General features: G+C 47.0%; 1 protein-coding gene across 3 annotated transcripts in view; it reads right to left on the reverse strand.

Annotated features, from left to right (window-relative positions):
- Positions 1–23,633, reverse strand: part of LOC138164953 (acyl-coenzyme A thioesterase 11-like) — an 87,753-nt gene extending 64,120 nt beyond the window's left edge. Inside the window, exon 1 of one of the 3 annotated variants that reach the window (XM_069092939.1) lies at positions 23,507–23,633. Coding sequence is in view for 2 of the 3 variants with exons in the window: in XM_069092937.1 (XP_068949038.1) it covers positions 22,956–22,985 (30 nt within the window). In the remaining variant the exon portion in view is untranslated. Of the gene's footprint in view, positions 1–22,955; positions 23,140–23,506 lie in introns of those variants that run through there. The other 2 variants (XM_069092937.1, XM_069092938.1) reach the window with 2 other exon arrangements.
- Between the last annotated feature and the right edge of the window lie 219 nt (positions 23,634–23,852).

Below are 23,852 nucleotides of genomic sequence, written 5' to 3' on the forward strand. Positions count from 1 at the left end.
GAATCAACTCATTGGCCATGCCTAAGGACATTTCTCTAATGGGGAAATTAAGGAGGAGACGAGGGGATGGGAAAAGGAGAGGTGGCTTTGGATTTGGGGGTGGAAGGGAACCTTAGGTGGGGCTGAGCTTCCAGGGTCCCCCTTAGAATTAGAATGAGCTCTCCCCATTCACTTTTCCTCTTCACCACTGACTCTGACCAGGTCATTTTCCCTGTCTGGCCTCAGTTTCCTCACCTATAAAACAAGGGGCTTGGTCAACCTTAAATATCATGATCTCCTTTGCCCTCACCCTCTTTTTTCTCCTTTTCTTTCCCTTCCACTCATTCACTTCTCCCCTTTCCTTTTCTCTTTCTCCCCTATCTCTCCTTCCCTCTTCCCTCCTCTTCTCCCCTCTCCTTTCTCTCCACCTCTCCCCTGATTCCTTTCTTCCTCTCTTCCCTCGCCCTCTCCAAGAAAGGCAGGCCTGGCTCAGTGGGAGGGGGGTAGGAGAGCTGGCTGGTGACAGGCACGTGCCACAGGACTAAGGCTGGTGCCCCCTGTTGTGCAACAGCCCACCCACTGGCAGCACCACCCTCTCAGACAAAGCCTCTCAGGTGTCAAACCCCCCAAGGGCCGTGCCTCAGTTATCCACATTAATTTACACCCTGGAGACCCTGGAAATATTAACAAGATGGATGGAGTATTTTTAGAATATTAGGGGACTGAAAGGAACTAAGTGTCTGGCCTCATTAAAAATCTTCAGTCTCACTCAGCTGTCAAATTTTTAAGGCTGTTGACGGATGCTGCCTCTGGGTCCCCATGGCAACCAGATGCATTACCTCGAGATGGCAGCCCGCTCACCATCACCCCGCAAGTGACCCACTTCTGGGCCAGGGGAGCAGAGGTTGGGGGAGGGGCCTTTTTTAAAAAGCACCTTAAAAGTCAAATATATCGTTTGTCATCATCACAGGCTCTGTTCTGGGGCTAATAACCCACAAAGTGGGAAGGAGAACCTGCCAGGAAGATGAGAAGGTTCACAGGAGAGGAAAATGGGGGAAAAGAACAGAGGTGGAGAGAGAGAATAAGAGAGATTGGAAAGAAAGGAGAGGAGAGACAGACATGGGGGGAAAAGGAAGGAAGGAAAGTACAACCAGAGAAAGAAAAGAAGGGGAAAGTGAGAGAAAGGAAACGTAAGTAAGAAAGGGGAAGAGAGAAGAGGAAGACAGAGAAAGAAGAGAAAGAGAAGGCAAAGAGGAGAGAGTAGAGGCAGAAAAGGAAAGAGGGAAGAGAGAGGAGAGGAGGAAAGAGAAGAGGTGAGAGACAAAGAAAAAGAGAGGAGATATGGATAGGAGAGAGAGGAAGGGAAAGAAGAAAGAAGGAAAGAAAAAGAGGAGAGAGTAGAGTCAGATAAGGAAAAAGGGGAAAGGAGAAGAGGAAAGAGAAGAGGCGAGAGACAAAGAAAAAGAGAGGAGAGGAAGGGAAAGAAGGAAGGAAGGAAGAAAAAAAGGAGAGAAGGGAAAAGAAAGAAAGAAAAGGGAAGGCCAAGCCCATGCCACCTTTCTGCATTCCCAACCACTGAGTACTTTTCCACAGCCCCCAGAGCAGGGCAACCCATCAGCCTTCTGAGATCACAGGCTGTTAGCAGAGGAAAGAAAGTTGGACAGCTCTTTGATTTCCCGCCCAGGTGGAATCTACAGCAGCAGAAGCAAAGGGGCAGGTAGGGGCAAAGGAGAGCTTCAGGGGCTGGGCACAAGGAACCCTTTAATTCAGGGCCCCAACTTGCCTCCCCTGCCAGGTCCTCAGCTTCCCAGCACCTGCCACCCTGGGAAACCTCCAATCAGAGCATTATCCATCCTATCTAGCCCAGAAACGTCCCTGGGCTGCAATCCAGGCTCTACCTCTTTCCTTTCCATAAGAAACCACTGTGCCTGGTCGGGGCAAGCTTACTCTGGAAGTCTAAAGCCATCACTAAAGCAGGGTCCTGGATCCCAGCCCCATTCTGTGACCCCTTAGGGAAGGCCCTTCCTCTGTCTGGGCTCACACATCCTCCTCTCTAGATAAGAGGTTAGACTCATGATCTTAAGGCCACAGATTTAGAGCAAGGCTGGGATCTTAGAGGCCATCTAGGAAACCAAGGCCCAGAGAGGTCAAGGTCATATAGAGAGGAGAGGGAGGTAACTAATTACACACTATGTGCAAGTACTATGTAAAGAAACTTTAAATGTTATCTCACATAACAACTCTGAGAGGTAGGTGCTATTAGGCTCCCCATTTTACAGCTGACTCTCCCAAGGTCACACAATTAGCACTCAGGCCTTCCAGACTCCACTCTCAGTACTCTCTCCACTGTGACAGCTAGCTGAGTTGCCCAGGCAGTAAGGTCAGGATTTGAATACACATCTGACTCCAAAGACAGCCCTTATCAGTGTGGGGGCCCTTCCATCTCTAACATTCTGCATACATGTTCTATGCATTCGCTCACGTTCTTTCCAGGTCTGGCAGATTACACCCCAAGACCCCTTTCAGAGTCCTGTGTTCTAAGGTCCCTTCTGTGGCTGATGCTGGGAAAGAGAACAGAGGATGCTGGGGCTATCTGAAGGTCTGAGGCCTTCGTGTTCTGCTTGGGACCTCCCCCCCACACACACACACACACACCCTCCCCCCCCTCCTAGAATTCTAAACCTAATAGCATGGCCTCTCACCCAGAGCTAAGGACAATCCAGCCAGGGAGACCAAGTCAGCACACATGGAAAGAACCCCGAGGCACAAGGCAAGGTGAAACAAAATTAATTAGCAGACTGGGAGGTCCTGACTAGCTCTTGGTATACAAAGAACACACACACACACACACACACACACACACACACACACACACACACACACATACGGCTATAGGATCAGGACAAGAAAGGCCCTTCGAGATGACCAAGATAAGCCCATTTTCCAGATGAGGAAACTGAGGCTCTGAGAGTTCGGGTCATTTGTGCAGAGTCTCCCCAGTCATAAGTGGCAAAGCTGAAACTTTAACCCACGTGCCCTGGCTCCCAGCCCAGGCCTCTTTCCACTGAACCGGGGCCAGTCAGAAACGCCCTTGACAGCCTGGAAGAACAGGGGGAGGTCTGAGCACAGGTGTAAAGAGAAAGTCACCTTCTAACCCACCTGGTGCCACCGCTCCTTAGCTCACCAGTCTGGGGAAGGCAGGGACCCCGGCCTGGGCCCCTGCTCTAGAACCAGCCCACAGTAGTCACAGACCCAGAACTGCAGCTGGCTTTGGGAGGGGCCTCAGCTAGCCCAACTCCTCTCCGCCCCCCCCAGATCAAAGGCTCACCCAGGTGTCCAGGTCACCTGGGACAGCCTGGCCCCTCCCCCTGGAGAGACCTGCCTGCCTTCCTGCTGGCAGGGGCCTCTCCCAAGAAGATGGGAGGGGAGGGTTCAAACAGCCCTGGCATTAGGAGTTGAAATTAGAGCCCCAAGATCTGAGTCAGAATTGTTGCTTGGAGGCCAGCTCTAAAACTTCTTAGTCAGGTGACAGACAGTGGACAAGCCATTTCTTGGCTTGCTATGGGCCTCAGTTTCCCAATCTATAAAATGGCCCAATAACACTTGCACACTCTACCTGGAAAGGCTGTTGTGAGGAAAGTTCTAGAGAAATGGGGGCTAGATGAGGATGAGGATGATGTTACCCAGGCCAGAGATCCTTTCATCTTTAACCATTTTCCCAACTTTGGCCCCAAACAAGGCCCCTTCTCTTGCTTTTTTGGAGAGGTGGGGGGACTACGGGTCTGGAACACAGCAAACAACTCGGGTTATTTCTGTATGTCAGTTATTTTGGTTGAACTGTTTTCTTCCCTTCTTTTTTAGTCTTTGTTTTGAGATCAAATGAGATAATGAATATAAAATGCTTTATAAGCCTCTAAATCTATTATTCTAAGGGACGACTCTCTGGGAAGGGAAAGAGGAGGGGATACACATACAGTGAAAAATGTCAGTGATGGAAAAACAAACAATGCCTCCAGATTTTATTGTAAAACAAATAAATGCTCCCTGAATGGCCCAGGGCTGAGGGCCTTGGAGGGCCCTTCTGCTCTACTGCTCACCCCAAAGCAGTCAGCTCAGGCGCTGGCTGGATTGCTGGCCCGGGAGGCAGAAGCCTGCTCCAAATGCACCACACAGACCCTTTGGGTGACTCTGGGCAGGTCACTTCTCCTCTCCCCCCTGTTTCACCCTCTATAAAAGAGGGATGACAACACTGACATTATGAGCTTCTGATGATATGATGTATGCAAAGCTCTTTGCAAAAAAAATTGAAAGCCAGCCATTATCCACTGAATCACAAAATGTCTAGTTGGAGGGACCCCAGTGGCCATGTAGATCACTTATCACACCATCTCAGCTGCCCCAGTGCCCACAGGCAGTAGAGAGGCCTTTGGAGTTTGGGGGGAAGGGAGAGAAGGGGATGCAGGAGGCTTCTGGCTCAGGACCCTGGCCAGGGACCAGCCTGGCAGGACGCTCTGTCCCCTAGAGTTCTATGGGCCAATAAGATTCAGAGAAGAGGGAGGTCACTGTTCCCCAGTAACTACCCCGGGTCAGCCTAGGCCAAGGAGAGAGGAGTAGGCAGCTGTGGGCAACCAGGGCCCGATGCCCGAGGGAGAACTCAGATGCCGCCTGGTAGAAAGTACCCTTCTCTTCTCAAGTCTGGTCTCACTGAATTCTTCCAGTCATCCTGCATGTGTCCAGATGGGCCAGGGCCACACGGAACTGGATGACTGAAAAATGGGCAAGGTGGAAGGGGCATTCTGGGTCATCTAAGCCATGGAGGCATTTCCAGTGAGGCAAGGGTAAGGCTCTCCCACCAAGTCACAGACAGCACAGCTGAAGACCACCACCCTGCCTGCTGTGTACCCTCCCTAGCAATCATCCAACAAAAATGTATTCAATCCCTCCTCTGTGCTGGGCACCAAGCTTAAGGTAAGGTAAAGCCCTGGAGCGTTTTTATATTCCGTTTAGACAAATGAACACATACTCGTGTAAGTCTGTATGAAACACTGGATGTTGGCTCCTGCATCAGACTGTGACTTGCTGGGGAGGTGAGGAGGGTGGATTTTCCTTTCTCTGTATCCCCAGCACTCAGCACAGGGCAGGTCACATAAGCAATGACTCCTTATGTAGGGAGCTCAGAGATCATCTAATCCAACCCCTGATTTAATCTAACTTCCATTCAGAGGTGACCCAAAGGGTCCATAACAGGCCCAAGATTTGAACTGCCATGCTTTTCAAGGAATTTGGGACTTGAGGAAGAGGGGAAAAGCGAGTGTTGGGCTCCTTGAAAAGGGAGGGACAATGACCTGGGGACCAGGATACCGACAGTCAGCAAGGGCTGGCCCAAGGAGAAAAGGGAGCCCAGGTCTGACGACATCAGCGGATTCCAATGGTTCCCTGTGATCTCTGGGACTGAACTGAAAACTGTCTTTGGTATTTAAAGCTCCCCCTCATACCTTGCTCCCTCCCTCCCTTTCTAGTCTTCTTAAACCACACACTCACATACACACACACACACACATTCATCTACCCACCCATCCCTCTATATATCCATTATCCATCTCTCTCTTTCTCCCCATGTATGGATGTATGTATGTAATATGTATATACACATTCATATACACACACATTCACCGTTCTACCTATCCCTCCATCCTCTCACTATTTATTCTCTCTCTCTTTCTCTCCCTCCCTCCTTCCCCCTTTCTCTCCCACTTCTGTCTCCCTCCCCCCTCTCTTCTCCCCTCCCCCCAGCCCCATCTCCCCAGGACAGTGATCCCAGCCTCTTTGCTGCTCCTCCATCCCCAGACTCCATGCCTGGAATGCTCCCCCCCCTCATCTGCCCCTGCTGGCTTCCTCCAGCTCTCACCTGCAGGCTTTCCCACTTCTTCTCCATCCTGATGCCTTTCCCCTGATGATTGTTTCCAATGCCTCACGCATGGGTCTTGTTTCTGTACAGATATTGGCAGGCTGTCTCCCCCCTCAGATTGTTATCTCCTCAATAGCAGCAACTGCCTTTACCTTTATTTCTATCCCCTGCACTTGTCACCATTCCTGGCACATAGTAGGTGCTTAATTAATGTTCAGTGGGAAACAAGTTCTGAGGGCCTGACTCCAAAGGCTCAGCTTCTCAATAAGGCTCACTGATTCCACCCCAGAATTTTATTCTTGGGAAATCTCAAAAAAATAAAATAACCTCAGATACTTGACACTTAATTAGCTGTGTGACCTTGAGCAAATCGCTTAACCCCAGTTGCCTTGCCTTCCTCCCTCAAAAAATAAAGACCAAAAAACAAAAATAAAACAAAATACAGCTTTGGGTATGGTTTATGTCTCAGTTTCTCCAGGCAGGGATTGTTATTCTCATTTTACAGAAATCAAACTGAGGCCCAGAGAGGTCCCCAGGGGACTTGCTCAAATTAGATAATATATCTAATATTGTACATTTTAAAGCCCCACAAAAGTGTCAGCTATTTTCCTTTCTCACCTCCCACTCATTCTTCAACACCTGGTAATCTGGCTTCTGTTCCCATCACTCACTGTGGTCCCCAGTGACCCCTTTGTGGCTACACGGCCTTTTCTCAGGCTTATCCCTCTGGACCACCTTCTCCTCCAGGACACCCTCTTCTCTCTGTTCTCTCCTGATTCGCCTCCTACCTATCCAACCACTCCATCTTGGTCTCCTTCTCAGGTTCATGATCCATGACATTTTTTGGTGATGGTAAACTAGGCAAACTTTTGTCTCAATTCATATGTAGTCTTAGTCACTGAATGGGTGTTGCCTTAGACAAAATGAGGCCTGGGAAAGACTTTAATTTAGAAAAACCAAGGTCATCCACTGCATCCTAGGCCATAGACAGTCATCTTGACTCACATCTTGCCACTGGACTTTTGTGGCTCTGAAGGAGAGAGTGAGGTTGACAGGGAGTTCTGGTTTACTTAAATCCAATTCATGGGCGAGTCAAGACATCACCCACAATGATCCCTGTCTCACCCCACCATGTGTAGGGTGTGCCCCAGGACTAAGTATTGGACCCTTCTTTTCTTGGTGACCTTATCAGTCTCCAAGGATTTGGCCATCTTCTTTATGAATATGGTTCCAAAATCACCCATCCAGCCTCTCTCTTCCACTTCTCCAACTGTCTAGTAGATACTTCCCTCGGGATATCCCATCTCAAATTCTCCTATCTCAAATTCCACATGTCCAAAATGGAATTCATCATCTTTCCCAATAAACCCACTTCTCCTCCAAGCTTCCCTGTTTCTGCTGAGGGCACCACCCTCTTGTTAATAATGAAGGTTTGTCATCTGGGGGTCCTTCCCAATTCTTTCCTCTCTTACGTCCCCATATCCAATCAGCAACTGCGACTGACCATTTTTTTTCTTAACATCTCTCTCATTCATCCCCTTCTTTCTATTCATGCCACAACAACCTACTTCAGACCCTTTCCACCTCTCCTCTGGTCTACAGCAGTTACCTCCTAATGGGCCTCCTCAATTCAAGTTTCTTTCCACATGAGTGGAAAAATTATATTAAAGCACAAGCCAGACCCTGTCACTCCTCTGCTTAAGAAGTGGCACCCTGGGGCTGCTAGGTGGCACTATAGTGGGTGCAGCGCCCACCCTGGAGTCAGAAAGACCTATGTTCCAATCCAGCCTCAGACACCTACTAGTGGTGTGTTACTTAACCTCTGTCTTCCTCAGTTTCCTCCACTGTAAAATGGGGATAGTAATAGCACTTACTTCCCAGGGTGGTTGTGAGGACCAGATGAGACGATATTTGTAAAGCACTTTGCAAACCCGGAAGCGTCATATACACGCCATCATTACTGTAACACCTTTTGGACCTTGTCATGTTCGTTGAGACAAGATGGTTTATACTGGATGCACTGGTGCTCATGTCCATCTCCTTTACTATAATGTGGGTGTGTTAAGAAGGAGACTTGGAGGGCAGCTAGGTGGTGCAGTGAATAGAACACCGGCCCTGGAGTCGAGGATCTGAGTTCAAATGCAGCCTCAGACACTTAACACAAAAACTAGCCTGTGACCTTGGGCAAGTCACTTAACCCCAATTGTCCTCCAAAGAAGAAGAAGAAGAAGGACTTGGGTTCTCACCCTTAGCCCTATACGTTATCCTCTTGGGGACCCCCATAGCCCACCTCCAGGCTTCTATCATCATGATCCCTTCTGTGTCCCACCACAGGGATGGGCCTCGCTCACAAGAGGCATTTACCCAAGATCGATGGGGGAAACCAATCTATTCAGGGGTAGTTTGGCCCTGAACCATGCAATCTTATAGGATAGTAAAATTTAGAGTGGGAAGGGTCCTTAGAAATCATCATATCCAAGGCCTTGAAATACCACTTCCTCAGGAAGTCCTTGGAAGATCCCCAGATACTGGGACCTTCCCTTTGAGGTTGTGACCTTGTATCTCTGTAACTATCTCCTGCATTAGACTATAAGCTCCCTGAGGGCAGGCATCATCATTGTTTTGGTCTTTCTTTGCATTTCCAGTAATTAGCCCAATGCCTGGCACATAGGAAGTGTTTGTTGACTGACTTTACCCAAGAGAAAGCTGAAGGACAGAGAGAGACTCATCCAAAGTCACCAAGCAAGTATTAGAGGCCTTTGAACTTGAGCCCAGATTGACATAGGAGCCCAGATTCAGAGCTGGATGGGATCTTAGGGGTCATTGTTTTACAGATATGGAAACTAAGGAAACCAACTTGGCAGACAAGTTAAGTGACTTGGTCCAAGTTCCCCAGCTGGTAAGAATCTGAGGTAGGATTCGAACCCAGGTCCACTTGCCTCCAAGTCCAGAATCCTACTCACTGCCCCTCTCACCTAATGATCCCCTAAATGCACTAGCAGCCCCAGACTTGGACTCTACTCCTTAAACCTTGCAACTTTGGATGTCATTCCCTGCTCTGAGCCTGCTTCCTCTTCTGTAAAATGGAGGTGATCCACCTCACAGGGTTATTTCTAGGAAAGAATTGTGTAACTTCTAAAGCACTAGATTAACACCAGCTAGAGGTTCTGAGTGTGGAGGGTGCTGAGTACGGGGTGCTAGGAAGGGGAAGGGAGGGGGGCAGGGTTCTCCCATGGGGCCTGTGGTCCCCGGTGATTCATTCAGTCACAGAGCCAGTTGTAACCACAACTGACATTCTGCCCACAGCCCTGTAAAGCTCCTCAGAGAAAGCAGAATGAAGAGCCCAGCTTCCGGTTGGAACAAAGGGGCCCTGAGTTCCCAGCTGGAGGCCCCCCAGCCAGGTCAGAACTGAAGTCCAGAAAAGTACAGAGAGTTCCCAGGCCACAAAGGCAACATCCCACTCCCTGGTCCCCCACTGCTCCATGCTCAGATTACTAAACTATCCCGGAGACCCCAGGGGTTAGGTCAGTGCTGACTTTGCTTTGGGTTGGGAGGAGGAGGAAAGAAGAAGGGAGGAGAGAAGAGGAGAAATCCCCCTGTGACTTCCCCCAGCCCCCAGTAAAGGTCTAGCACTCAGCCTCTAGGCCAGGGACATCTGAAGTCTTTAGGGTTCATCAGCTTACATGTAATTGTGGCATTTGAGATAGTGGGAAGCCCTAGCTTGGAAATCAGAGGCCCTATGTGGCCATTTCCCCTCTGGGTCTCAGTGTCTGTAAAATGAGAGGGGGAGGGAGCTAGGTGTCCTTAGAGGTACCAGATCTATGATCCCTGGATCTTGATTCAGTTTAGAGGATGTTGGAATCTCTGAGCTGGACGGGACCTCGCCCCAACCCCCAACTCACAGAGGATCCCCTCTATAACATTCCTGACAAAGGATATCCTGACTTTTCCAGGAGACTTCCAGGGAGGGGGGACCCACCAAGTCTTGAGGTAGCCCCTTCCCCTCATTGTTAGGAAGTGTTTCTTGACTGAGTACCTGGCAAAAAATAAGAGTTCTTTGAGGCTATCAGGTTAAATGGCTTCTCCGAGAATCATATAGCCCCTAAGTGTCCCAGGGGAGATTTGAACCCGACACCAAGCTCAGGACTATCCAATACCCAGGCTGCCTTTATATGTAGTCTTATTCCACTCAGTTTAACCACTGTTTTCTCAACGTCTACCATGTGCTTGGTGAGCATTTAGATAAAGCATTCCCCCGTTCCATGCGTAAATGAATCTATACAACAGTGTGAGGTAGGGGTAGTGTAGAAACTTAGACCCAGAGAGGTTCATAGATTTAGAACCGGAAAGGGTCTTAAAGGCCATCAATCCCCTCTTTTTTATGGGTAAGGAAGCTGAGGCCTAGAGAGAGGCAGGTCTCGTCCAGTCTATTGATTCTGCTACAGCTGACAGAGCTGAGGGGGTAGGACAGCCTTAGTTGGCTTCCCAGTCAACCAAAAGACCTCACTCATTGTATTATCTTTGACTTCCTCATGTTTCATGACAAAGCAGAAGGAGGAAACAGCTCTGAGATGGAGTAATCAACCTCTGCTATAATCACTCACATGTGGCAAACGCTTTACAGGCATTTATTCCCTACTCATCGGTTTCTGCATCAGCTACATCTTCACTTGTTTCTGTTCTTTTCTATCTGAGTAGAAGTCCCCATTCCTGCCCCTTTCCTGAGCTTAGCTGAGTGTGGGAGAAAAATGAAATTTACATTTAATTGTTTCCAGAGTAACCAACTCAGTTCTATCTGTAACCAGATAGAGACTGTCACCTTTAAAAGAGTCCCTTATGTGTGACCTTGAGCAAGTCACTTAACCCCAATTGCCTAGCCTTCCCCCTCCACTCCAAAAAAAAAAAAAAGAGTCCCTAGCCCCCATGGAGTTATAGCTGTTTAAAGATGAAAGATGCTGTACTGCACCTTTAAGGATCAGCTCTTGTCTGAATCCATAGCTGACTCTGCTCTCTGTTTCCAGGGGCCACTCTGCTCAGGGCTGGCACTGCTGACTTGGTGCTCTCCCTAGGTGTGATATGTAGTAACTATACTGCAAGATGCCACGACTGATGGGGGCAGGGAGAGCAAGGGAAGAGACAGACAGACAGACAGAGAGAGAGAGAGACGGAGAGAGACAGAGACAGAGAGAGACAGAGACAGAGACAGAAAGAGAGAGAGAGAGAGAGAGAGAGAGAGAGAATCTCCTCTCAAAGAGAAAGGGAAAGAATGATTCCTCTATCAAGAACTGGGTTCTTCCACAGGAGACTTTTTTTCAGATTGCTAAGAGTCAAGCAACTCAGACCCTTGATACTTCCTGGAAAGTCCAAAGCTGCCACATTGGATTTTTAAAGGCTATCCCCTGTGTCCACAATCTTTGGCTAGCCAATAGCAAGCCCCTCTTCTAATTCCATGAAAGAGAAGGTCATGCCTCTTAAAGGGACCACAAAGTGAAAATCCTTTGCATTTGCTTTAAGACATGAGATGTGTCTGTTACATGTCCTTTCTCTGATTTCATCACTGAAGTGTAGGGAGATGGGGGCAGGAGGGAGGGGACAGGAGAAATCATTTGAGCAGGGGTATCCTGACCAGGTCGCTCCACCCCCTAACACACACACACACACACACACACTGTGTCTCTGTCTCATTCTCTCTGTCTCTCTTCTCTTTCTATACCTTTCTGTCTCTGATTCTTTCTCTCTGTCCTTCCTGCTGGGTCTGTCCCTCTGTCTGTCTATCTCTCAATCTTGTGGGATCTAATAGAAAGAGCCTTGTTAGAGAGGCTCCGGTTGGATGCATTGCTTTTCCTCAGTTTCTTCATCTGTCAAACAAGGTTAATAGTACACAACCACTTCACAATGTTGTTGCGACCTGCCACAGTGGATGAAGCCCTGGCTGGAGTCAGGGGACACCTGGGTTCTAATCCCGGCTCTGACACATCCTGTTCATGTGACCTTGGGGAAGTCACTTGGGCAGACAATGGTGTTTTGTATCCTACCCAAGTCTCAGCCCCCAGGCAAGCACAGAGTGCAGGACAGCTTACCCAGAAGCACTTCTTACATTGCCCCCTGAACAAAAACTTGGTCCCAGGGATGGGATACCCAGTGACCCAACTTTTCTGAAAAAACAGCTCAAATCTGTATTTCCTCTCCCCCTCCTCCCGCTGCAGCCCCAGGAAAGCACTACTCTTGAAGTCTATGGGAACAAGATGCTTTGCTAGTCATGCCTGACTCTCCAAAGAACAGTCAGTCCTATAAAAGGTTGCTCACCAAGGCCTGGCTTGAGGCCTGGCTTCCCAGCCCTGACACTCATTGTGGGCTCATGTTGGGTGGGTCCCTTCCCCCACTCTGGGCTTTCATTTCCTCCTTGGTAGATGAGGGAATTGGACCAGACTGTCTCCCTGGACCACTCTTCCTGATCACAGCCTAGGGTGGTGGGTAGCCCCACCAGCACAGTCACCAGCAGCAGAGTTGGGATTTGAACTGAGTTTTCTGCCACCACGTGCAGAGTTCTTTCCATGGGAGTGGACTGTCCCACCAGGGGAAACTGACAATTTTGTTGAGCTGGGATGAAAGCCCTACCTTGGACCCTCAGGGAAAAGGTGCCCACTGCCCTGCCACTACAGATCATACCCTTCACTCTCTGGATCTCAACTGTAAATTGAGCAGGCTATGACATCCTTGGTTCAAAGGTTCACCAATTTACCTGGGCTAAAAGACCCTTGTGAATCCCCCCAGGTGCTAAAGTCCCCTCCCACATTTCTTCTGTGCATGCCCAAGTATGCCCCCCAACTGTAAGCTCCCTGAAGGCAGACACTTCTGCCTTTGGATACCCAGGACATAGGATAGTGCCTGGTACTTACAAGGTGTTTAATAAATGTTCATTGACTGATTACAGATCACCTGGTCTAACCTGTTCATTTTACATAGGAGGAAACTCGGAGAATGCTAAAAATTGCCTCCAATTTATTCTGTTTCTATCTGGTTTGTTCCTGGTTTGAGTGTTGTCTCCCTTATCTGACTGTGAGCCCCTAGAGGGCAGAGACCACTGCTTTTTACTTTCTTAGTGTCTCAGGAGGCGATTAATGAATTCGTGCCGACTTGTCCTGAGAAGGGAAGCAACAGGACTCGGGTCCCAGGCCAAACTGGGACTTAAATCCAATAGGAGAAGCTTCGGGTTACAAGAAACCTCATTCCAGGCAACCTCCATTCAGTAAAAAGTGATAGAGCGCCTGCCCAGTGCCTGACAAATATAAGTTGCCTTTATCACTAATTACTAGAGAAAGCAAGACATAATGAAGGCAAAGGAGAGGACCAAAGTCCCTTTCCAGTTGGATAAGATGCTTTCTGTACCTGTCTCCAAAGATCTTTATCTCCTCTCCTTTGCCCTCATCAAGCCTCACCTTCTGTAATAACACCAATAACTGACATTTCTATCATGCCTTTAGGTTTTCAAAGCATGCTGTTGTATCTGAGGTTCTCACCATCCCTTAAGAGGCAGAGTTTATCGCTTTTCAGACAGATAAAGTCAGATCTAAAAAAATAGGAAAAAATATTAATTGCTCATGGTGTAGGCCAAGCCAATATAATAAAAATGACAATTCTACCTGTTAGTTTATTTATTCAGTTCCATACCAAAGTACCAAAGAATTATTTTATAAAGCTAGAAAAAAATAGAGACAAAATTCATCTGGAAGAACAAAGGTCAAGAATATCAAGGGAATTAATTTTTAAGATGTGAAGGAAGGCCGTCTAGCAGCACCAGATCTCAAACTGCATTACAAAGCAGTAATCATCAAAACAATTCAATACTGGCGAAGAAAAGAGACTTGTGGGGGCGGCCAGGTGGCTCAGCGAGTAAGAGCACCGGTTCCAGTGTCTGGATGACCTGGAGATCGAATCCCGGGCTCAGACACTCAGCACCACACCCAGAAATAACTGGCCATGTAACCTTGAGCAAGTTACTTAACCCCAATTGCTTAAAAAAAAAAAAAGAAAAGAGACTTGTGGACACACTACACAGTAGTAAATGATCATAGTAACCTAGTGTTTGATAAACCCAAAGGTTCAAGCTTTTGGGGCAAGAACTAACTTGACAAAAACTGCTGAGAAAACTAAAAAGCCGTTTGGCAGAAACTAGGTATACACCAACATTTTACACCAAGATAAGGTCAAAATGGATACATAATATAGACATAAAGGGCGATGCCATGGACAAATTAGAGAAGCGTGGAATAGTTTACTTGTCAGATATGTGGATAAGGAAAGAATTTATGACCAAACAAGAAGTAGAGAGAATTACAAGATGTAAAATGGATAGTTTTGATTATTTTAAATTTAAAAGTTTTTTCACCAACAAAAACAATGCAACCAAGATTAGAAGGAAAACAAAAAACTGGGGCATTTGTTTAGAGCAAATGTCCCTGATAAAGGCTTCCTTTCTCAACTATATAGAGAACTGAGTCAAATTCATAAGAATACAAGTCATTCCCCAATTGATAAATGGTCAAAGGATATGACAGTTTTCCAACAAAGTAATTAAAGCTATCTAAAGTCATATGGAGAAATGTTCTAAAATACTATTTATTAGAGAAATGCAAATTAAAACAACTGTTAGATAGCATCTCATATCTATCAGATTGGTTAATATGACAAAAAAAGAAAAATGATAAATGTTGTAAAGGATGTGGAAAAATTAGGATACTAAAGTACTGTTGGTATAGTTGTGAACTTATCCAACCATTCTAGAGAGTAATTTAGAACTATGTCAAAAGGGAGGTAAAATTGTGCATATTCTTTGACCCATTACTAGGTCTATATCCCAAAGAGAACAAAGAAAGGGGGGAAAGGGACTATTTGTACAAAAATATTTATAGCAGCTCTTTTTGTAGTAGCAAAGAACTGGAAGCTGAGGCAATGTCCATCAATTGAAGAATAACTAAAGAAATTGTGGTATATGATTGTAATAGAATACTGTTATGCTATAAGAAATGATGAGCAGCTGACTTCAGAAAAACCTGGAAAGACTTACATGAACTGATGCAAAGTAAAGTGAGCAGAACCAGGAGAATATTGTACACAGCAACATTGTGTGATAATTTACTGTGAATGGCTTAAGCTATTCTCAGCAATACAATGATCCAAGACAATTCCAAAGAACTCATGATGAAAAATGCCATCTACCTCCAGAGAAAAAAACTTAGGGAGTCCGAATACATACTACTTTTCATTTTATTGTTTTCACAATTTTTTGTTCTGTGTTTTCTTTTACAACATGATTAATATGGAAATATGTTTTGCATGGTTGCACATGTATGACCTCTATACAATTGCTGACTGTCTCGGAGAAGGAAAAGAATTTGAAGCTCAAAATTTTAATAAATGAATTATTTTTATATGTAAGTGGGAAAAAGTAAAATATTCATTTTTAAACAGAGGAAGGGGGGTGGCCAGGTAGCACAGCGAGTAAGAGGACTGGCTCCAGTGTCGGGATGACCTGGGGATCAAATCCGGGCTCAGATACTTAGCACCACACTCAGAAATAACTGGCCATGTAACCTTGAGCAAGTTACTTAACCCCGATTGCTTTAAAAAAAAAAAAACAGAGGAAGGGTTCTTGAACCCATCTTTCAGATAAGAAAAGTGAGACTCAGAGAAAAAGTAGAGATGAAATGGGAAGTAGCATCAAGTCACAGAATCACAGAACAGCAGAGCTGGAAAGAATATCTGAAACCATTCAATCCCATCTCATTTTCTCTCTTTTGACAGATGAGCAAACTAAGGTTCAGTAATATAAATTGCCAAACTTCACCTGACAAATAGAATAGCCAGGATTGGACTTCAAATTTTATGCTCTGCTGTAGCGGCAACCACACTGGCATCCCTGGGATGGCTGCTAGCACAGGTTCTTAGATCTGCTTTACTAGGAAAGAGAGCTATTAAGGAGTCAACAATCCTTTTAAATTACATTCACTAGTTCAGGGGAAAAGTCAGCACCCAGAACTTCAGAGAAAATACAAGCAGAGAAGTAAAGACCAACACACAGGGCTTCTAACTGTCTGAGAAATTAGCACAGATTAACAGATCTAACTGTCCGACCAAGGCAATACATACATAGTTACCAGAGAAAAGAGTGCCAAAATCTGGGTTTTTCAAAGCCGGGGGGGGGGGGCTCCTTAACAGCTACCCAGAGTCTCATCTGGCCAAATCACGCAAAAACTCTTCCAATGAGTGAGCCCCAAAGGGAAATGCTAATTTCAGAGTATATATACACTTCTTCAAGGTCAGAGGGCATCACAATCTTCGTGACCCACTGCCTAATTACAAAGCAAGAAAAGGGGTCTTCTTGAAAAACAAGCCTCCCCTAATCAAGCTTCCCTTAATGCACTCCACATGAGGTCTATTAATGGCCAAGGAAGATCTTATGTCCCCTTAACATTACACCTGTGCACACCTTGTGAAGAAGTCTTCTCTACTCCTCTTCTTTCACCCTCCCCCACCATTAGACTATAAACTCCTTTAGGGCAGGACCAACATTTGGCTTCATCCTAGCACCCCAGGGAGATAGTGGGCTCTTCAAGCAGAGGTTGAAGGAAAACTTCCTGTAGAGAGGGTTCCTTGGCACTGAGCCCAAGCCCCTACACAAAATAATCACTTTAATAAATACTGAAGAAACAGATCATATAAGGAGTAAAATATCTGAATGGGGCTAGAGGCCATAAGAAAGATATGAAAAATGTATTATGATGGGGTGCTGGGAAATTCAGAGAGCACCTCCAGCTTGGAAGGAATTAGAAAAGGCTTCATGGAAGAGGTGGCCCTGGAGTGGGGCCTCATAATATGTACCATTTCAACAGGACCTCCAAGGGGCTCTCTAGGAGAAGGAAAGGAGCCCAGATCTTATTTCTGGGAACCAACATCCCCATTGGTTCCTTCCAGCTCAAACATCCTGGTTCTGTGACTTGCTGCTATATTCCACTTCCTCTCCATACCAGCTGTCTCCAAATCTTACTTTTCTCATCTGTAAAATGGAGATAAGAATCTTTTCTTTGGTGTAGATCTGTGATTTCAACTGCATGGGGATCTCCTGCTGTGGACATTCCCTCTAACCCTGCTCTGCAATTTATCACTGCCTGAGGGTCACTGAGAGGTGAGATAATTTGCCTAGGGTCACAGTGTCAGTCAAGCATTTATTAAGCACTTACTGTATGCCAGCCACTGTGCTAAGTGCTAGAGAAATGAAGAAAGTTGTGTGTCAAAAACAGGTCTTGAATCCTGGTCTGCCTGACTCCAAGGCTAGGTCTCTATACCACCTTCCCTCACTGACTCTCTCTGCTTTAGGAAGATTATTTTGGCAGCTCTGTGGACTGGAAGTATTTGAGTCCAAGTGGGGACTATTGGAATAGCCCATCAAACCCAAGGATGACAGCTCCCTGGGAGAGATTGTGCACAAGGGCAAGAGAAGGTCCGCCATCCCTACTGGGAGTCCCCAAACACACCAGGTCTCCATACACTGGCATCGTGGTGACCCACTATCCAGTTCTGGAGGTCACAGATCCAGGGAGGAGTGAGAAGGGGACCTTCTGGGGCAGAGGAGTTTCCATTATCTGGACTCTGGACAGAAGCCAGCAGCAGTTCCAGGTTGGCTCATATTCCAGACTCAGAGCAGGGCTCTATTTCCAGCATCTCCACTAGCCTGCAGAGAAATAGCCGGGACCAGAATCCCAGACCAAAGGGGAACCTGCCACTCGGAACCCGAAAAGCTTTCCAGCTGGTTAACAGGACTGAGTCCAGCAATATCCTCATGCTCAAGCCTAAATCCGGGTCAGGAACTTGCAGAGCGAAGACCAGTGGGGCAGCTAGCATGCTTTGCGCTGGATCAGACCATTTGGGGAGCTCGGAAAGCTTACAGGTTTCTAGCCTATCCTTGAGATCCTGGCGTACTTCAAAGCAGACCTTTCCTCCAGAAGCGCCACAGAGCCCAGCCCTAACATCAAGTCCAAAGTCAGGAAGCAGGCTAGAAGAATGAACAAACAAAAAAGAACCCCGCTATAATGAGCTGTCATGGTGGCTGGGATGCTCAAGACACAAACACAGAAGGAGGACTCCAAAACATCTGCAAGCCAGGCTTCAGAGAAAAACAAAGCCTAGGCACCAACTCAACTAGAATTCCTGGAAGTCATGAAGCAAGAGGTTTTTTTTTTTCAGTTTTAAATTAATGAACAAAATGAGAACACTTGAGGAAATTTTTAGAAAAGAAATGAGAACTATAGAAGAAAGAACTGGAAAGAGAATTAACAGCTTGGCACAAGAGGCATAAAACCTTGTCCAAGCAATAGACTTCCTGAAAATTAGAATGGACCAAATAGAAGCCAAATTCATGATGCTACTAGAAATATTAAAACAAAGTCAAAAAGTTAAAAAAAATAGAAATGTGAGATATCTCATAGTAAAAACAACTGACCCGGAAAACAGGTCAAGGAGAAAGAAATTTAAAAATCACTGAACTAGAGGGGGGTAGGTGTCGCAGTGAATAGAGCACTGGCCCTGGAGTGAGGAGGACCTGAGTTCAAATCCAACCTCAGACACTTAACACTTACTAGCCCTGTGACCCTAGGCAAGCTACTTTACCCAAATTGCCCTGCAAAAAGAAAAAAGAATCACTGAACTATCTGAAAACTAACCCCCAAAAAAGAGCCTAGGCATCACAGTTCATGAAATAGTAAAAGAAACTTTTAAACCTCCTGAAAGAATCCCCAACATGAAAGTTTCCAGGATCATCAGAGCCAAAACCCAGACCTTCTAGGTCAAAGAAAAAATACTGCAAGCAGTCAACAAGAAAGAACTCAAATACCAAGGAGCCACAGTGAAGGTCACACACAATTTAGTAGTCACCTCTATAAAGGAGCAGAGAACTTGGAATATGATATTCCATAAGGCAAAGGTTATGGACTTACAGCCAAGAATAACTTACCTAGCAAAACTGAATATCGGGGAGGACCTTTAATGAAACAGGACTTCCAAGCATTCCTGATGAACAGATTAGAGCTTGGGAGAAGCTTTGAAGTAAAACCCAGAAGTGAAAAGAATGAATGAACGAAGATAAAATGAGGAAACAAGGATAAACTGCTTGCATTTGAAAATGAGGAGATGATACATGTGTTCCCTCTGAACCCTATTAGGGTTCCTTAAGGGTATCCAATCACACAAACTTAGAGGCGGTTCTTCTATGTGCTGATAATCTTTATTAAAAAATGGAAAGAGAGGGGAAGAGGAATACACTTGGGAATGGGCGGGGGAGAAGGGAAAGTTAGTTTAGAGAAAATTATTCACATAAACAGTATACACAAATAGATAGACATCTATACAAAGAGGAGATGGGGAGTGGCTGACGCTTGAACCTCATTCTCAGATGAGTTGGTCAAAATAAGGAAAAATACACACTTGCAGAATTGGGTGCAGAAATATATTTCACTCAATAGGGAAACAGGAGGGAAAGAAGAGGAAGGAGAAGGAATTAGAGGGAGGGATTCATTCTAAGCAAAACAAATGCTAAAGAAGTCCAAATACATTTATAGCTCTTTCTGAGGTGGCAAAGGATGGAAATCTGTCAGGGTGCCTATAAATTGGAGGAATGGCTGAACCAGTTGTGGTATGTAAATGTAACTGGCTACAGCTGTGATGAACTTTTATCATCACAATGACTAACTAGGACTCCAGAGAACTAACAAAGAAACATGTTCCCCGCCTTCTGATACAGAGGTAAAGGACTGAGAATCCAGGATGAGACAAACAGTGTTGTTATTCAGCCATTTTCAGTCATGTTCAACTCTTTCTGACCTTTTTTGGGTTTGGGTTTTGGTGCTGCTGGTGTGCTGGTGTTTTCTTTTTAAGCAAAGGTACTAGAATGGTTTGCCATTTCCTTCTCCAGCTCATTCTGTAGATGAGGAAGCTAAGGCAAACAGGGTGAAATGACTTGCCCAAGGTCACACAACCAGTAAATATCTGAATCCAGATTTGAACTCAGGAAGATCAACCTTCCTGACTCCAGGCATGGCGCTCTGTGCACCGTGGCTCCACCTAGCTGCCCCAGTGTTTTCTTTGGAAATGACCAATGTGGAAACGTGTTTTGATTGACTATATGCGGGTATAATGGCTCTTATTTTTCTTATGTTCTCAACTGGGTGGTGGGTTGAGGGTGAGAAGGTGGATCTTAGCTGATTAAAACAAAAATTTTTTTAAAGAGAAAAAAACTAGATGGAAGGTAACCTTCAATTACATGATTAGTATATTATAAATGATCTTCAAGGCCTTTACCAAAGAGAAAGAAGAGAAAGGGCATCAGGGGAGGCTTCCTGGATGTGGCATTTGGACTTTCCAAGAACAGGTCAGGGATTCAGAAAGCAGAGGTGAAAAGAAAGGGTATTCCAGACACAGGGGGATGGAGGACCAAGGTAAGTAAACAAGCAGAGGGTACAGCCTGGTCCATTTGGTCAGAGCACAGATGGTACCAAAAAGAATCCTAAGAGACAAGACAAGCATAGTATATGAAACAGCCTGGCCTTGTGTCTGCCCCCCCCCCTTGCAGCTTACTCCCTTGGTTGTCAGATAAAGAAATAGACCTAGAGAGAGGTCTTTGTTTGCCCGATTTGTCCCTCACATTGCAGCTTATTCCTGCACTTGGATCTTTCTCCAATACCTCTTGGGATGTGGAAGTGAGTCCTTACTCTCAAAGTTTAGCAAAACAGCATCATCTAGCCAGAAACCTGAAGGTTTCCATCTCAAAGGGCGTTAAACGTGGTCCTGGCAATGAGATTGTCTCCCAAGGGTCTGCTGAGCTGAGTGGAGATGCATAGCCCAAAAGGCTGGGTGTCAGATGACGAATTGCTTTTGGCCACAGCAACTGCTGAAATCAACCACTGTGGTGGGGAAAGATTGTAGTGACCATCACTGAAAAGGTTCTGGACACTGATTAAGTAGTGAACATTCTTCAGCATGGAAAGAATCTAGCATCCCTGACGAGAAGGGGCCAGAAGAACCTTATGGGGCAAAGGAATGGCAAAACTCTCCCAAATTTAGGCGAAATGTTGGGGCATCCTCAAAAGAAAAGTGGCAAAGGAAAAACATCTGACTGCAAGTCCACTGACCTTTTTCCTGAATCCCTCCCAATGTTTCAGGAGACTCTAGAAGACCAGAAATTACTAAAGAATTGTCATCCTGTATCAGAAGAAGATATCCCTACATGGGAATTGGCACCTGAAGGCACAAGTGAAAGCTAAAGCACATGCCAAGTTTGGGTAAGTGTTTGAATGTCAGAGAAAATGCTTTGTAAACCTTAAGGTCTTCTATAATATATTTCAATTATTACTGAAGGGACCTCAAAGGTCACTCCTGTTCAGAAACATCCCTGACCATTTATCTTCTGATTGCACGCTTCCAGTAACCACAAACTCCCCCCTTCACAGAATCATGGAATCGCTTGAGTTGGAAGGGAACCTAGCAGCTATACAGAAAGAGCATCCCCTCTGTGGCAATACAAGAAGTAGATGTGCAGCCTCTGTCTGAGTAGTCTGAGGAAAAGGAACCCAGCCACCACCCCCAGGAGGTAAGTTTCACTTTAGGAAGGCTCCAATCATTAGGAAGTTCTTCCTTAAAATCATGCCTGAATTTTCCCCTACCTCCTGGGGTTCCACTGTGGGAGCGCTAGGTTCCTTAGGAAGTTTTCCTTAGATGCAGCCACAAGACCTGCCTCTTTACAGGTTCCCTAGGGTCAGGTTCAGTCCTCCAGTATCTAATCTCGGCTCCAAATTCCTGACTCCAGGGTTCCTCGGTGACAGACAGAAGAGGTCACCTCCATAGGTTTGGTTTGGTTTTTCCCATAGTCGTTAGTCCCAAGTTTATAGTATCAAAGATCAGAAGCTGGAAGAGACCTTAGTGGTCATCTAGTCCAACACTCTATTTTACAGATGAGGAAACTGAGGTCCAGGGAGACTAAGTGGCTTGCCCAAGGTCAGAGTATTATTAGACTCAGATTTGGAGATGGAAGGAATTTCAGATCATCTAGTCCAGGCTATACATGTGACCCCTAGGTCCTCAAGTCTGGCCCATTGACTGAATCCAGACTTTAGATAAATCCCCTTAATATGAAGATTTGTTCTATGAAGTTTGGATTCGGTCAAAGGACCGCACTTGAGGATGTACAGGGCCACATATGACTTCAAGGCCTAAGGTTCCCCACCCTTGATTTAGTCCAATAACTCATTTTACAAAGGAGGAAACCAAGGCATAAAATGGGAAAGGGATTTATTTGCTCAAGGTCATCCAGGTAGGAAGCAGTATTCTAAGCCGGGGCCTCTGACTCCCAAGTCTGACTCTCCTTCGGCCTGTCCATCAGCCAGCATTTATGAAGCCCCTAACAGAGGGATCTGCTCGCCGCGTCAGTCCCCCAAGCCCCTCCACTCCCTGCCCCCAGACAGAGAAGTTGTCTCCACTGCTGAGACTACATCCCTATCGCACGCAGGCACCAAGCATCCCAAGAATGAACTCCATAGAGCTACGAGGTGAAATCGAGAACGGACTCGGGGGAATTCTGGGAGCAGAACCCAGACACCCTCGGAATTCCAGCCGCAAAGAAACAAAGTTACCGGGACACTTCCACCCCTTCCGCCGCCGCCGCCGCCGCCGCCGCCCCCTCCGCGTCCCGCAGCTAGACAGCCCAGCAAACAGCGGCGGAGGGGGTCGGGAGAGAAGGGAAAGATTTGCAGGTTTGGGGTTTGGGGGGGGCGGGGTTTAAGTCAAACACTGATTCTACGTTTGCCCCCTCCCCCAACACCCGTCGAGGGAAAAGGATCGGGCCCGAGATCAAGGGAGAGACTTGCTAAACTCCCGAGGACCAGATTTATAGCTGGAAGTGACCCTAAAGGTAGTGTAACCCAGTCTAACCCATTTGACAAAGGAGGAAACTGAGCCCGGAGAGGCTGGGTCGTGTTCCTCCCGCCGCCCCGGACTCCTCACACCCCAACAGGGTCCCTACCCGCCGGAGCTGGGTCCCAATGTTCTGCATTCTCTCTGCTGGACTGCCCCGTGCTCGCAGACAGTGGGTAGGGACCGTTAGCCTGGGAGCTCGGCTAACTGACTCTCTTCAGGGATATTCCCGTCACCCTAGTGGCCTTCCCGGCCCAGCTTTAAATGAAGCCGGCCTCTTCACTCCACCCCCCTCCCCGACCCTTCTTCCTTCACCTTCTCTCAACCCTTTCCCTCCCAGTGCCATCCTCCCCCACCCCAGCCCCCACCGAAGCTGGACTGCCCTAAGCGCCCTCTGTCCAGGATAGCCCCTCCTCCACCCCCGCAGCTCTCTCTTCTGGCCTCGTTCCAGCAGGGTCGCCCAGACCCTCCACCTCTGCCCGGTCTGGGGCGGAGTCACGTGGCAGCGCCTCCAACTGGGCACAGTGGCTGGGCACCGGGCAAGTCTGGCCGAGGGCAGCCCTCATGCGAGCATTCCCCCCACCAGGGGTCGGGCCATGGCCGGCCGAGGGAGCCAACCGCCAGGGGAGGGAGGGACAGAGGGACGGGCGCCGGACCCACCTGTCAGTCCCCTTCACCCGAGAGGGCTCTAGCTCTGCCTCCCTCAGGGGCCCCCAGGCAGCCTCCTGCCAACTGGCTCCCAGCCTGGGGCCAACCCCCTCACTTCCTGAGAATGGGAAACAACTTTTCTTAAGGTGGCACCTTGGAAATCCAGCCAGCAGCACCGTATTAGAGGGTCATTGGCTCCTAGCACTGCCCCCTGACTTTCTGCTGCCCTCCCCACCCCTATCCCCAGCCATTCTGCAGGGAGGGCAGGGCAATTGAATTGCTGCTTGAAGGACTTGGGGAAGAGAAGATTGCAGAGAGGTGAGGAGGACATATTGGCTGTCTTAAAGTATCCGAAGAG

This window comes from Petaurus breviceps, unplaced genomic scaffold (assembly GCF_028583685.1).
Source record: "Petaurus breviceps papuanus isolate PSGF00001 unplaced genomic scaffold, PetGlider_PUasm1.0 207, whole genome shotgun sequence".
In the NCBI taxonomy this organism is placed as follows: domain Eukaryota; kingdom Metazoa; phylum Chordata; class Mammalia; order Diprotodontia; family Petauridae; genus Petaurus; species Petaurus breviceps.